Raw genomic sequence first — 14466 nt, 5'->3', positions numbered from 1 at the left:
CCTCCCTTCTCCCCTTTCCTCCTCTTCTCCCCCTATTTCCCCTCTTCCTGTGCCCCTTTACCCTGCTTGCACTTTCTCTAAAATAAAATGAACAAAGAATAGTTCTTGAAATGCACAGGGACAAAGAATTCTGAGTGTAGAATACAATGCCCACAGGTACATGTGTATGGAAACCTGCAATTCATACTTGGGTACAAACGGTTGTCTTGTAAATCGGAAAAAACATTTTAGCACTTAGAAGGTTAGACTAAAATATTACTTGATTCCTCTTGGCTAAAGAAGTCATCCCTCCTTGTTTGTTTCTTATTTAATTTAGGACTCCTATGGAAGGTTTTTAGTTTTTGGCCTAATTTTTTCTTTCTTTTAGGCAATGTGGCTGGGATACCCTGGGACTAGTGGTGCGCTTTTCATGGATTATATCATCACTGATCAGGAAACTTCTCCAGCTGAAGTTGCTGAGCAGTATTCCGAGAAACTGGCTTATATGCCACATACATTCTTTATTGGTGATCATGCCAATATGTTCCCTCACTTGAAGGTAGGTAGAAAAACAGTGCTATGTGGGAATTGCAAAGAACTGTAGTCATTTATTTCCTTGCTATTGTCTCTATGCATCCTAAAAGATACGTGTGTCAAACTTTTTTTTTTTTTGATTAGAAAAAAGCAGTCATCGATTTTAAGTCCAATGGGCACATTTATGACAATCGGATTGTTCTGAATGGCATTGACCTCAAAGCATTTCTTGATAGTCTGCCAGATGTGAAAATTGTCAAGGTCAGAACCTGGTCCATATTGTCATTGAAACAAAGTTATCTGCATTTGGGATCTTTTCCCTAATGATACGTTTTGTTGTTTTTCTTAAAGATGAAATGTCCTGATGGAGGAGACAATGGGGACAGCAGTAATACAGCTCTTAATATGCCTGTTATTCCTATGAATACTATTGCAGAAGCAGTTATTGAAATGATTAACAGAGGGCAAATCCAGATAACAATTAATGGATTCAGTATTAGCAATGGACTAGCAACTACCCAGGTGAGAAGAGACAAATAGAATGTAATGTGTACCACCAACTATTCATTTGTCTCCTTTAAGTCTCATAACTCCAGGAGGTATAAGCATCATTATCCCTGTTTTATAGGAGAGGAAATAAAAGTTCAGTGGAAATTGGTATCTTCTATAGCTTTGTCTTATTTTAAATGTCTGTTGGATTCAGCCAGCTGGTCACTTAATGAGGGTCTACTGTATTAACAGTATCTTACTGTTTCCTATCTGTGGCTTTCCTCTTAAAAATGGTGAACTATCTGTAGACTTCATACAATTTCTTCTGTAACTCAATCTTTCCCTAGTTAAATCTCTCTACTTTTTAAGACTTTCAGTTCAGGCAGCTTCTCCAGGAATCCATTCCTGTCCTTATCATTAATCTCACCTTTCCCGTTCCATTGGTACCTATCTGTTCTGTTTCCTTAATGTTTGGGTTATATTTTTACATGCAGCACAACATGTTATAATTCCCTGTGTTTGTATTTCTTCTCCACTGAGTTCAATTACTTTAGGGCCCATGTCTTAGCCACAGTAATGTAGTATTTGTTCAATAGATATATATTGCATGTTTGAATAAGTGAATAGGTAGCGCTGTCAAGATATTAGAAGGCAAGGAGTTAACAGTTTTACTGGTATAACATTTCATACCAAGGGTGCTCAAAATGAGCTCTTTACTCTCAGGCCAGCTCCTGTTAAGATAAAGGAATTAATATTGGGCTAAACCGACAGGGGTGTGTTTTTTCTTACTCTCTGGTTACCTGTCCTTTGGAGCAATAGGACAGACCTGTTTGACTCAAGAAAAACGTGTATGTGTATGTATGTATGTGTGTATATACATATATACATATATATACATATACATACATATATATGTGTATATATATGTGTGTGTGTGTGTGTGTATATATGTATATATATATATAGTTCTTGACATTCACAGGGACAAAGAATTTTGAGTGTAGAGCACAATGCCTAAATGTATGAAATGTCCATACACACCTGGAATAGTTACATAATGGAAGATAGTACCCAGATGTGTGGGAATTGTAAGATTATAAATGTGTACATACTTAGAAATAGTGGTGATCAATGTGAGGAGACACAGTAGAGATCATTTGGAGGAATGATTTAAATTTAGCCTTCAAGGGTGGGTGTGATTTAGAAAAGGACATTTCATTTATTAAAGTGAGCAAAAACTTGCTTTTGAATTAATAGGGTTTTGAAAAGAACTTTTTGGCTTGAGTGGTAAGTTTCAAGGTGTAGTCCTCACTGCTCCCAATTAAAATAATGCTGTAACGTTTTTCTTTTTTCTTTTTTTTGTTTTAATATGTCATGGATATTTTCTCATACTTGAAATGACATGACTTTCAAGGATTATACTTTTTGGCATCTTAAGGAATCTTTATTAATTAAAAAATGCCAGACTATGCTGACTTTCTAAAAATTTTTATTTTTTAATTTAAACCCAAGTTAACATATAATGTAATAATGGTTTCAGGAGTAGAATTTAGTGTTTCATCACTTACATATAACACCCAGTGCTCATTCCCTCCACACACACACAGCACCCCTCCAGCAATCCTGTTCTCTGTATGTAAGACTTTCTTGGGGTACCTGGGTGGCTCAGTCATTTACGCATCTGACTCTTGATCTCAGCTCAGGTCATGATCTCATGGTTCGGGGGATTAAGCCCCATATCGAGCTCTGCTGATGGCACAGAGCCTGCTTGGGATTTTTTCTTCACCTCTCTCTCAAAATAAATAAACTTAAAACAAAAAAAAAGTCTCTTATGGTTTGCCTCCCTCTCTGTTTTTATCTTGTTTTCCTTCCTTTCCCCTATGTTCATCTGTTTGGTTTCTTAAATTCCACGTATGAGTGAAATCATAATGATATTTACCTTCTGACTTCATTTAGCATAATAAATGCATCCTAGTTCTATCCATGTTGTGGCAAATGGCAAGATTTCATTCCTTTTGATCGGTGAATAATATTCCATGGTATGTATACATATGCCATATCGTCTTTATCCATTCATCAGTTGATGGACATTTGGGCTCTTTTCATAATTTGGATATTGTTGATATCGCTGCTATAAACATTGGGGTGCATGTGGCCCTTCAATTCAGCATTTTTGTATCCTTTGGATAAATACCTAGTAGTACTATTATTGAGTCATAGGGTGGCTCTATTTTTAGTTTTTTTGAGGAACCTCCATACTGTTTTCCAAGTGGCTCTACCAGTTAGTATTCCCACCAGAAGTGCAAAAGTGTTTTCTCCAGATCCTTGCCAACATCTTTTGTTTCTTGAGTCGTTAATGTTAGTCACTCTGACAGGTGTGAGGTGGTATTTTCTTGTGGATTTGATTTGTATTTCCCTGATGATGAGTGAGGTTGAGCATCTTTTCATGTGTTTGTTAGCCACCTGGATGTCTTTGGAAAAGTGTTCATGTCTTGTGCCCATTTCTTCACAGGATTATTTGTTTTTTGGGTGTTGAGGTTGGCAAGTTCTTTATAGCTTTTTGGACACTAACCCTTTATCAGATACGTTATTTGCAAATATCTTCTCCCATTCAGTCAGTTGCCTTTTAGTTTTGCTGATTGTTTCCTTCACTGTGCAGAAGCTTTTTATCTTGAGGTCCCAGTAGTTCATGTTTGCTTTCGTTTCCCTTGCCTCCAGAGACATGTCAAATAAGAAGTTGCTGCAGCCAAGGTCAAAGAGGTTTTTTGCCTGTTTTCTCCATAGGATTTTGATGGTTTCCTGTCTCACATTTAGGTCTTTCATCCATTTTGAGTTTATTTTTTGTGTATGGTGTATGAAAGTGGTTTAGGTTCATTCTTCTGCATGTCGCCATCCAGTTTTCCCAGCACCATTTGCTGAAGAGACTGTCTTTATTCCATTGGGTACTCTTTCCTGCTTTGTTGAAGATTAGCTGACTATACTTTTGTGGGTCCATTTCTGGGTTCCCTATTCTGTTCCATTGATCTATGTGTCTGTTTTTGTGCCAGTACCATACTGTCTTGATATTACAGCTTTGTAATACAGCTTGAAGTCCAGAATTGTGATGCCTCCAACTTTGGTTTTCTTTTTCAACATTGCTTTGGCTATTCAGGGTCTTTTCTGGTTCCATACACATTTTAGAATTGTTTGTTCTACCTCTGTGAAGAATGCTGGTATTATTTTGGCAAGGATTGCATTGAATGTGTAGATTGCTTTGGGTAGTATTGACATTTTAAGAATATTCTTCCAATCCGTAAACATGGCATGTTTTTCTATTTTTTGTGTCGTCTTCATAAGTCTCTTTCATAAGCTTTTTATAGTTTTCAACAGATAGATTTTTTTTTTAAACGTTTATTCATTTTTAATAGTGCACGAGTGGGAGAGGGGCAGAGAGGGAGACACACAGAATCTGAAGCAGACTCCAATCTTTGAGCTGTCAGCACAGAGCCCGATACCGGGCTAGAAACCAAGAACCATGAAATCATGACCTGAGCTGAAGTCGGATGCTCAACCAACAGAGCCACCCAGGCGCCCCCAGCATACAGATCTTTTACCTCTTTGCTTAGGTTTATTCTTAGGTATTTTATGGTTTTTACTATTACTGTAAATGGGATTGATTCCTTGATTTCTCTTGTGCTTCATTATTGGTGTATAGAAATGCCACAGATTTCTGTACGTTGATTTTTTTATCCTGCGACTTTGCTGAATACATGTATCAGTTCTAACAGTTTTTTGGTGGAGTCTTTCAGGTTTTCCATGTAGAGTATTATGTCATTTGAGACTGTGCTGACTGTAAATGTAATCATGTTGTTTTTCTTGTTCTAGATCAACAATAAAGCTGCCACTGGAGAGGAGGTTCCTCGTACCATTATTGTAACCACCCGTTCCCAGTATGGGTTACCAGAAGATGCCATCGTGTACTGTAATTTTAATCAGTTATACAAAATTGACCCTTCTACTCTGCAGATGTGGGCAAACGTGAGTATGAGTAGATTCATTATTCATGTCTAGAGACTACTAAAGATTATTATGTAGGCCGTTTCGCTGAGGCTGCCCTCTATCCCTATTCAGGAGCTGTTGTGCTCATTTCTAAAATGTTGAAAAGAGTAGGTTTTTCAGACGTTTTTGATTTCTCTTTCCAGCGTCTAAATATTACAGCATGAGCCTTTTTAATTTATGTATTCAACACCAGGGATCACACTTTCTTAAAGAGCCATCTTGTATATATTTTTGGTTTTGCAGTCCATACCCTGTTAACATTTGCTGAACTCTGCCATTGGAGCAGGAAAACACCATTAAACATTGTGTAAATGTATGAGTGAGTGTAGGTGTGTTCCAATAAAGTTTTATTTACCAAAACTGGCAACATGCCAGATTTGGCTTCCAGGTTCTAGTTTGCCAGCCCATTGTCTAAACTGATAGCAAAGGTGTACATCTGCCCATACTTAACATTCTTGCAATACTGTAGAGTTATAACCAGGAAGGAATTGATTTATGCCATTACCTGTCAGTCCATTCATCAGACCAGTTTGCACAAACAGGACCCCTGAAAGTTTTAAACTTTAATATAACTGGCTCTTATATAGAGCTAAAATATCAGATATGTGTGTGTGTGTGTGTGTGTGTGTGTGTGTGTGTGTGTGTGTGTGTTTAAAAGGAAAGGTGTGGGTGGAAGAGAAAGCCGATGAGTACAGGCTGACTATCCCTTAATCTTTAGTTGCAAGTGTTCAAAAAAATCCAAAAACTAACAGCTTTTTCAAAAGTTTATGGCAAATTTATTTGACAGCACACCTGCCCTAAACTGATGTTAGGCTGCTTTTTGGTCTTTTATATATTCCAATTAATATGAGTATTCCTGCATCTCAGTGCAGAGGTACTAGTGTGTTTGTTTATAGGGAGTTGCTGCTGAGGGTATTATATATATGTACTACACTGCTTTTTTGAAATCTGAAATCCATCTGTTCTCTTATCTTTCAGGGAAGGGATGGTAAACTTGTGTGGTAACATTGAATAGGTGTAGATCTAAATCAGGGGTTGGCAAGACTATGGCCTGTGGACCAAATCCAGCACACTGCCTGTTTTTGTAAATAAAATTTTATTGACACACAAGCTTGTTTGCATATTGTCTATGGCTGTTTTCCAGTGACAAGGGCAGAATCAAGCAGTTATAACAGAGTCCATGTGGCTGCAAAGCCGAAAGTATTTGCTCTCCAGTCCTTTACAGAAAGTCTGCTGACACCTAATCTTGATTAAGCACATAAAGTTGGGCAAGTGTGAGCTGACTTTATTTGTTGTGTCATGGTGGGGGATTTAAAATTTGAGATGGAAAATTTCTATCTCATCGACAAAAATCACTGCCAGTAACAATTCCCACAGGACGCAGCTGCCTCAGATTTTGCCAATTAGTAACTTGTTTTGTGTCTTACATCAGTCTTCTCTTTCTTTGAACTCTGGGGACAGCTAAGCAGAACAAGAATGTATGATTCAGTTGATCTCATTCATCTATGAAGGAAAGACAAAGTTCACAGCAGGCTGCTCTCTGGGTGACAAGAGTAGACTGCTAGAATTATTAGAGCTCTATGGGAGCCTTTCTTGAGAAGGGTGGAGCTGCTACTAAAAATTATTCTTACTTCCCCCTTTCAGATTCTGAAGCGGGTTCCCAATAGTGTGCTGTGGCTGTTGCGTTTTCCAGCAGTAGGAGAACCTAATATCCAACAATATGCGCAAAACATGGGCCTTCCCCAGAACCGTATCATTTTTTCACCTGTTGCTCCTAAAGAGGAGCATGTCAGGAGAGGCCAGCTGGCTGATGTCTGCCTGGACACTCCGCTCTGTAATGGGCACACCACGGGGATGGATGTCCTCTGGGCAGGAACACCCATGGTAACTATGCCAGGTGAGTTGCTGATAAATCAAAGGACTCTTCTTTGTCCTTTTTATTTTTTTAAAGTTTATTTTGAGAGAGAGAGGATGAGGGAGAGAGAATCCCAAGCAGGCTCCATGCTGTCAGCATGAGCCTGATGCAAGGCTCGAACTCATGGACTGTGGGATCATGACCTGAGCTGAAATCAAGAGTCAGACACTTAACCAACTGAGCCACCCAGACGCGCCCCTTCCTTGTTCTTTTTATTTATTTTTTATTTCCTTTTAACATATCTTTAGAAGTTTATTTCTTTTGAGAGAGCGCGCGAGTGGGGGCCAGTGGGCAGAGAGAGAGGGAGACAGAGAATCCCAAGCAGGTTTGTGCTGTCAGTGTAGAGCCTGATGCAGGGCTCGATCTCACAAAACCGTGAGATCATGACCTGAACCGAAACTAAGAGCCAGACACTTAACTGACTGAGCCACCCAGGTGCCCCTTTTCCTTGTTGTTTTTAAAATCTCCCTGGGGAGACATTTTTAGGTGAAAATTTGTGTACTAGAAACAGCGTTTAGGGCAAGATGATAAATGAGCTTTGTTCATGTCTAAGCACTTTGCTTCATTCTCCTCCTCTGTATTGTGTGGGTACTTAACATAAATAACAATAGCTGCCGTTTACATTCTCAGACATGCAGTTTGTTCCCTTTTTTATTACAGGAGAGACACTTGCTTCTCGAGTTGCAGCTTCCCAGCTCACTTGTTTAGGTTGTCTTGAGCTTATTGCTAAAAATAGACAAGAATATGAAGACATAGCTGTGAAACTAGGAACGGATCTAGAATAGTAAGTAAACTTCTATGAACAAATTGCATGGTAAAGGAGATAGATGCAGAAAATTTAGAGGGAATATAGGTGTTAGGAAATGAAATCAGTAAAGAAGGCTAATATGAAATAGGTGGATTAGTTGTACGATCTCTAGATGAGAGAACTTTCTAAACTTTCGTAAACACAGTGGCCAATAGGTTTTACTATGTAAAGGGTAAATGGCTGAATAAGAGTGAGTCAAGAAAATTAAAAGGCAGGGAAAAAACCTTTCGTTTCTGATGTCAAGTAATAGTAGCCTGGCTATAGAAAGACTGAAGAACATTTATATCTTAAATTCTTTAATAGGAAAGTAAATAAGGAAGTGAGCAGACAAGTCACTGAAGTGGAAATACAAATGGTTAACAGGGAAAACGTTTCAGCCTCTGTAGAAGTATAGATATAACACTGTGTTATACCCAGTATTTGCCTACAAAATAAAATATTTTTAATATGATACCATTGAGGGAGCACTGAGGTGCTGGCTTTTTCATACATTTCATACAGTGAGTAAGTTGGTATAACCCTTCCTCGAAGATTTTAAGAGCGTTTTAAAAAAACAAAACAAAAACCAGACATTTGACGCTAATAGGGCCAAATCTTCACTGTAGCATAAAGGGGGGGGGGGGAAGCATAACTTCAGTGCCCCAAGTGGGTGGGAATTAGAGGGGTGGTGCTTAGATAAGTGATGCTTTAGCCATACAATGAAGTAGTGTTTCTCTCTTAAATGAGGCTTTTCTTTCGGTGTTATGGGTAATTTTTTTCTTTGTGTTTTTCCGAGAAGTAGCATATTCTAGAGAAGTTTTAAAAAGCACCGTCTTTGAATTAGACTGCCTGGGTTTGAATCCATGCTCTCCCACTTACGAGCTTTGTGACTTTGGGCAATTTAGTCTCTGTGCCTTGGTTTTTCCATCTGCAAAATGGGGATGAAGGATAGTACCTACCTTGCAGAGACTTGAGGATTAAAAAAAGGCGTTCCATGTAACGCACTTACAAAAGTTCTTGGTAAGCATTCAAAAGATATGAAGCATTTATTTTCAAAAATTTTCTCTATTGAACATCATATACATCTAAGAAAAATGGTTGAAAATTTTGAATCCAGCCATTAAAAAAAGTAAGATAGGTGTTCTTCAGTCCAATATAACTATAGTAAATCTTTTAGTGTATTTAAAAAAAAAAAATTTAGAGCTTAGTTGATTTCATACAATACTTTTTCCCAACATTCTGTTATAAAATTTTTCAATTTTATAGTAAACACTTCTCTACCTACTGCCTAGATTTTACCACTAACATCTTTGTATACTTAATTATGTATCTTCCCATCTATTTATTCCTCTATCCATCTAGCAGTCCATATTATTTGATTGATTTTGAAGTGAATTGCAGACATCCGTACTTCAGAATGGACATCGTTAACTAGAGTTTAATTTTTTTTTTGAGGCAGAATTTATATACAGTGGAATATACAAATTTTAAATTTGAGTTTTGAGACATTCCTTTATAACCCAAACCCATGACAGTATATAGAACATTATCCTCACTGCAGAAAGTTCCCCTCGTGTTCCTTGTTAGTTCATCCTCCACACCAACCCTCAGAGACTATTCCTGTTCTGATTTTTTCCCCCCATCAAAACTTTGTTTTGCCTTATATAAATGAAACCGTACAGTTTGTACTCTGAATGTTTTCACTTACGGATAACATTGTGAGGTTTATCCATGATGCTGGCTTATATCAGTACTTCATTCTTTTTTATTGCCTAATAGTATTTCATTGTATGGATGTACCATATCATTCTCCTGGTGACATACAGAACTTAGAAACATAAGATAGAGCACTGGCGTACTTTTATCTGGAAGGTAGCATTAATATGATTATGGTTGGGTTGAGGCCAACAGATAATGTGTAGGCATTGTACTAGTTCTGTCACAACAGACATTGAATTTTTTTATTGCTTTTAAAAACGTATAAGAGTGGTCCAGCTTCTTGCTCTAGTAGTAATTGTCTCCACAGAAGAAGAATCTTGTGACAAATTACATTTTTAGAAGAGGAGTAGAGAATTCTTTTCCCTTTTTCCCAGAAGAATTTTTTTTTTCCTGTCTCTGAGCAGAACCATGGTCTTGGTGATATTTGTAACACTTTTTTAAAATGTTTTTATTTATTTATGCATTTTATTTATTTATTTATTTATTTATTTAGAGACAGAATGTGCAAGTGGGGAAGGGACAGAGAGAGAGAGAGAGAGGGAGAGAGAATCCTAAGCAGATTCCACACTATCGGTGCAGAGCCTAGTGCGCGGCTCAAACTCATGAACCGTGAGATCATGACCTGAGCTGAAGTCAAGAGTTGGATGCTTAACCGACTGAGCCACTCAGAAGCCCTGGAACACTTTTTGTTTTTTAAGTATCGAAATAAACAGTTCATATACAAGGGGGAAATGATGGCAGTAAATGTAGTACATTTCTTATCCCTTAGGGTATTTTTCTTATGAAGATGTTCATAAATTGAATACTTCATATGTTTGTGCATTGGCTATTGTAAATGATGCTTCAGTGAACATCTTTGCATGGCCAGGTTTGCCTGTATCTCTGATTATTTCTTGTGAATAGATTTTTAAAAGTGTTCATGATATGTCAGAGGGTTATGGCCATTTAAGTTTCTTAACACACACATTGGTAAATCGCTTACCAAAAGGGTAAGCAGTGTACATTCTAACCAGTAATTCATAGGAGTAGGCACGTGTCCTTGCCAATTCTTTATTTTATTTTATTTTTTGACGTTTATTTATTTTTGAGACAGAGAGCATGAACGGGGGAGGGTCAGAGAGAGGGAGACACAGAATCCGAAACAGGCTCCAGGCTCTGAGCTGTCAGCACAGAGCCCGACGCGGGGCTTGAACTCACGGACCGCGAGATCATGACCTGAGTGGAAGTTGGCCGCTTAACCGACTGAGCTACCCCAGCGCCCCTATTTTAAAGATAGAAATGAGATGACGGGGGAAAGCATGGTGTCTCTTGCATATACTTCTTTAGGAATGAGCTGAGTATTTTCAGAGGACATGGGTAAACTTGATTGTAAGTGTTAGCATTATGTTAGTTGTGACCCTTTAATTTTTCAACCTTGAGGTCAGGGTGGCCAGTCAGGAGAGAAAATTGTGTGAAGTTCAGTCATGTATTTTACCACAGAGGTAACTAGGTATTTATGAGGGCTAGTTCTGAGTTTCTGCTCTGATTTTAAAACTTGGTTCTTTTTGTTTTCTTACCTAGCCTGAAGAAAATCCGTGGCAAAGTCTGGAAGCAGAGAATATCTAGCCCTCTGTTCAACACCAAACAATACACAATGGAACTAGAGCGGCTCTATCTACAGATGTGGGAGCATTATGCAGCTGGCAACAAACCTGATCACATGATTAAGCCTGTTGAAGTCACTGAGTCGGCCTAAATACTGTGTGAACAGGAGATTACCCCTGTACCTGAGCCTCAACTTTCCAGGGAAAGGGAACTAGAGAACGTACTTTTTACTTACTGTACAGTATCATGTTGCAGATGGGTGACAAATGATCATAGAATAGCACAGCCAGACTTGCTTCCTGCATGATAGGGAGAGACACGAGATGGGAAACTGCTGTCCCACAAGGAATCTCCACAGAATTTTGCAGCAATCAGGTGGTGCGTAGGTCTGGAAGGTCTGCTCTCCTTTGGTCTTCCATGGGATGGTTAGTGTGGAGGGGAGATGGAGATTGTCCAGCCGTTTTGTGATTCCATGGATTGATCAAGTCTTCTGAATTAATTTTTTCTTTATATTTTGGGTATTGGAGCTTTTAAAAATGTTTGGTTTCAGGTATTTTTATTCACGTGAAGTGTATATGATTCTCTTGAGATAAGGTTTTAAGCTAAAATGTTGCCCCTTGTTTTAGTTTCTGAACTCTACAGATTAACGGGGACTTTGCTGGTGTAGTCTTTTTATAGGTTTTATAAACCACTTGAGCCTATATCAGTCATTTTAGTGTCTGACCTAACGTTTGGAACTATCAGTGCTTTGTTGGTTTAGATGATGACTTAAACATTTTGTTTTTCTGGTCCGTTTCCCATTTCCTTCTCTTCCCTTCCCCCACTTTAAAATTTCTCCTGTAACTCAGCTGACGAAACGAAGTCTGATTTTAAACATCCCAGAGTGTTTCTCTCAAACACGTCATCTGGTGCCAAATGAAAATTCTTAGGAGTGATCATTATGCAGGGCGTAGTTGTGGTACTGCCATTGATGATGATGATATAGATTTTTTGGGCCTAGTTTTGACCTATTTCACCAGTGTTTTACCTTTGACTGCCCCTCTATGCTGCTTCCAAAAGTGATAATGTGTGATAAGATTTTTACCTTCCTTTCTCAAGTTTGTTTTTTTAAGTGAGTCCTGTTCTTCCTATTTCTTTCAGCAGAAATGAAATCCCAGGTAAGTATAAGTATTCGCATATTTGATCAGTAAGTCGCAGTTATCTTCAGTACATTGAATAATGTTCATCAGAAAACATAGGTAAAAAGCTGAAGGACCAGCTGTGTAAATGAGTAATTATTTTTCAGACCTTCTAGGGTATTATATAATAACTGTCTTCTGGACTTGAAGTCTGTACGGATCAGCCTCAGTGGTAGCAAACTGCACTGCTACTTGGTTTGGAGTACAAATTAGACTTTAGCCCTCCTGGAGCTTGAGTTCTTGGTGTTAAAAACCATAGGAATAAAATTCTTGAATTTCAGCAAAGGATCGAGGGCTTGAGGCTTAAGCCAACATATGAATATATGTTTTGTGTTGCTGTACTGTACTTATGCTATCCAGTAACAGATACTTTTTGTCTGCTAGTAGTGTTCTAGATTATGTCTTTCCAAAGCGCTGAGGCAGTGCACCTATTCTGTAGTTGCAGCTGATGCCTGAATGTATCCTAGTTGACAAATTATTGATTACTAAGGACTTGAATTTCTGAAAGATTCTTACTGTTAACCAAAATCTGATCAAGGAGTCCCCGATGTAATTCTTGCCAGAATTCCATGGTAATGAACTGTGTGTACCTTCTACCAATGTAAATCAAGAAGCATCAGTTAGGGATTTAATTTATTTTTTACCCGATTGAACTGTCAGTTAAAGGTTGCCGGCATGGTTGCAGATAAACTGATGTTTGAAATTCACCAAACTACTTCATGTGGAATAGGAGAATATACTTCCAGTGCCCTCAAGGCTGTGGCCTTACAGCCATTTTACATAGCACATCATTCCTCCTATAGGGATGAACTTTTTCCTGGCACGAAAAGTAGCCGCTCTGGTTGAAGCTTTGCTTATTGTAATAGGCTTTTGTTTCCAGGTAACATGTCTGTGGAAGACCTAATTCTGAATAGAGATATAGATATTATTGGAAACTAATTGTTTTTTCTATTATACTCCGCTTTATCAAAAAAGTAAACATTTAAATTGTGCTACAGAAATCCAGATGTTGTCTTGCGATCCTTAAACAATAAATGAATGATTTGCCCTTCCTGTGGCTGATGTACTTTGTGTTCTGTTAAATTGAGCGTTGGACAGAATAATTGGGTCATCCAGTGATGAAGCTTACATGTGAACAGCTGCAAACAACAAAAGGACCAGATTTCCCTAGTGTAGCTGCAATATTAAGAGTTTTCTCAGGTGTCGTAGAGGGGGTGGGGTTGGTTTAGGACCCGTTACAATGAGGACAGAGCCTGTAACTCCCAGCACACCCATTCATGTTTTTGTTGTTGTTCTTTTGCTTACGACTGCTCTGGCTTCATCTGTCGCTGTAGTCTTACTCTTTGTGTGGGCCATTCATTCACGCTCGGTATTTGAACTCAGCCACAGGTATGAGGGAGGATATCGGTGCATCAGGGACCAGAGCAGGCTGTTTAGCTGCCCATTTTCTCAGAGATCATAAATGGGGAAATTTTTTTCAATAAAATTTCAGGGGCACCTGGCTGGCTCAGTTGGTAGAGCATGTGACTCTTGATCTTGGGGTCGTGCATTCAAGCCTCAGGTTGGGCATAGTGTTTACATTAAAAAATGAATAAATTTCAGCTGATTTATGCCACCTCCCCCCCCTTTTCTGTGGGTTGTGACTCTCAAAGCCCTAAATGGTCTGGTGTGTGTTTCCTAAGAGGTGGTGGGGGCAGAAAGGTGTCCAGTAGCCTACTCATAAACATTCTTACCCCTACCTTCTGTATGTTTTGAATCTGCCTGGGTTATTTTCAGTCTACTTTAGTTTCTCCTGCCTTCAGTCTAAAGGAGTTGTGTGTCATGAATGAGCTTGTGTAACATGATTCGATTCCAGTCCTAACCCACTTTTTACTTGAAGCACATGCCTCTTCATAGTAACTACAGCTAACATTCTGGTTCTTTGCCCAAACTTCTAAGGGACACATTTATGTAACCCCCATTTTTTTTTATAGACGAGGCTTGTAGAGGTAAACTTGCAAGTTTGTTGTAGAGGTAGGGTTCTAATGATAAACCCCTTGTCACTTGTTCCCCATCCATTCAGAATACCTTTATACATGTAGGCAGTTTAGTGCTTAAGAGTTTGGATTTTGGAACCAGGGCTGCTGGAGTTTGAATCCCAGGTCTGCCACTCTCTAGCCAGGGGATCCCTGTAAAAGGAGTGCTGACACTGCCTATTTTTAAGGTATCTTAAGCATTAAACCCATATAGAACACTTGGAACAG

The 14466-nt window shown here is 38.6% G+C and overlaps 1 protein-coding gene across 1 annotated transcript; it reads left to right on the top strand.

Annotated features, from left to right (window-relative positions):
* The first annotated feature begins 341 nt into the window (after positions 1 to 341).
* LOC121024204 (UDP-N-acetylglucosamine--peptide N-acetylglucosaminyltransferase 110 kDa subunit-like) lies at positions 342 to 13274 on the top strand. The gene is made up of 7 exons (XM_040466476.1): positions 342 to 538; positions 658 to 774; positions 865 to 1035; positions 4867 to 5019; positions 6685 to 6937; positions 7616 to 7739; positions 11022 to 13274. The coding sequence occupies exons 1-7, from the start codon at positions 371 to 373 to the stop codon at positions 11194 to 11196; spliced, it is 1161 nt and encodes a 386-aa protein (XP_040322410.1). The 5' UTR covers positions 342 to 370; the 3' UTR covers positions 11197 to 13274.
* The last annotated feature ends 1192 nt before the right edge of the window (positions 13275 to 14466 follow it).

Source organism: Herpailurus yagouaroundi, unplaced genomic scaffold, assembly GCF_014898765.1.
Source record: "Herpailurus yagouaroundi ecotype Mexico unplaced genomic scaffold, PumYag 61169, whole genome shotgun sequence".
In the NCBI taxonomy this organism is placed as follows: Eukaryota; Metazoa; Chordata; class Mammalia; order Carnivora; family Felidae; genus Herpailurus; species Herpailurus yagouaroundi.
The sequence above is the reverse complement of the archived record's forward strand: the minus strand, read 5'-3'. Positions and strand labels throughout refer to the sequence as shown.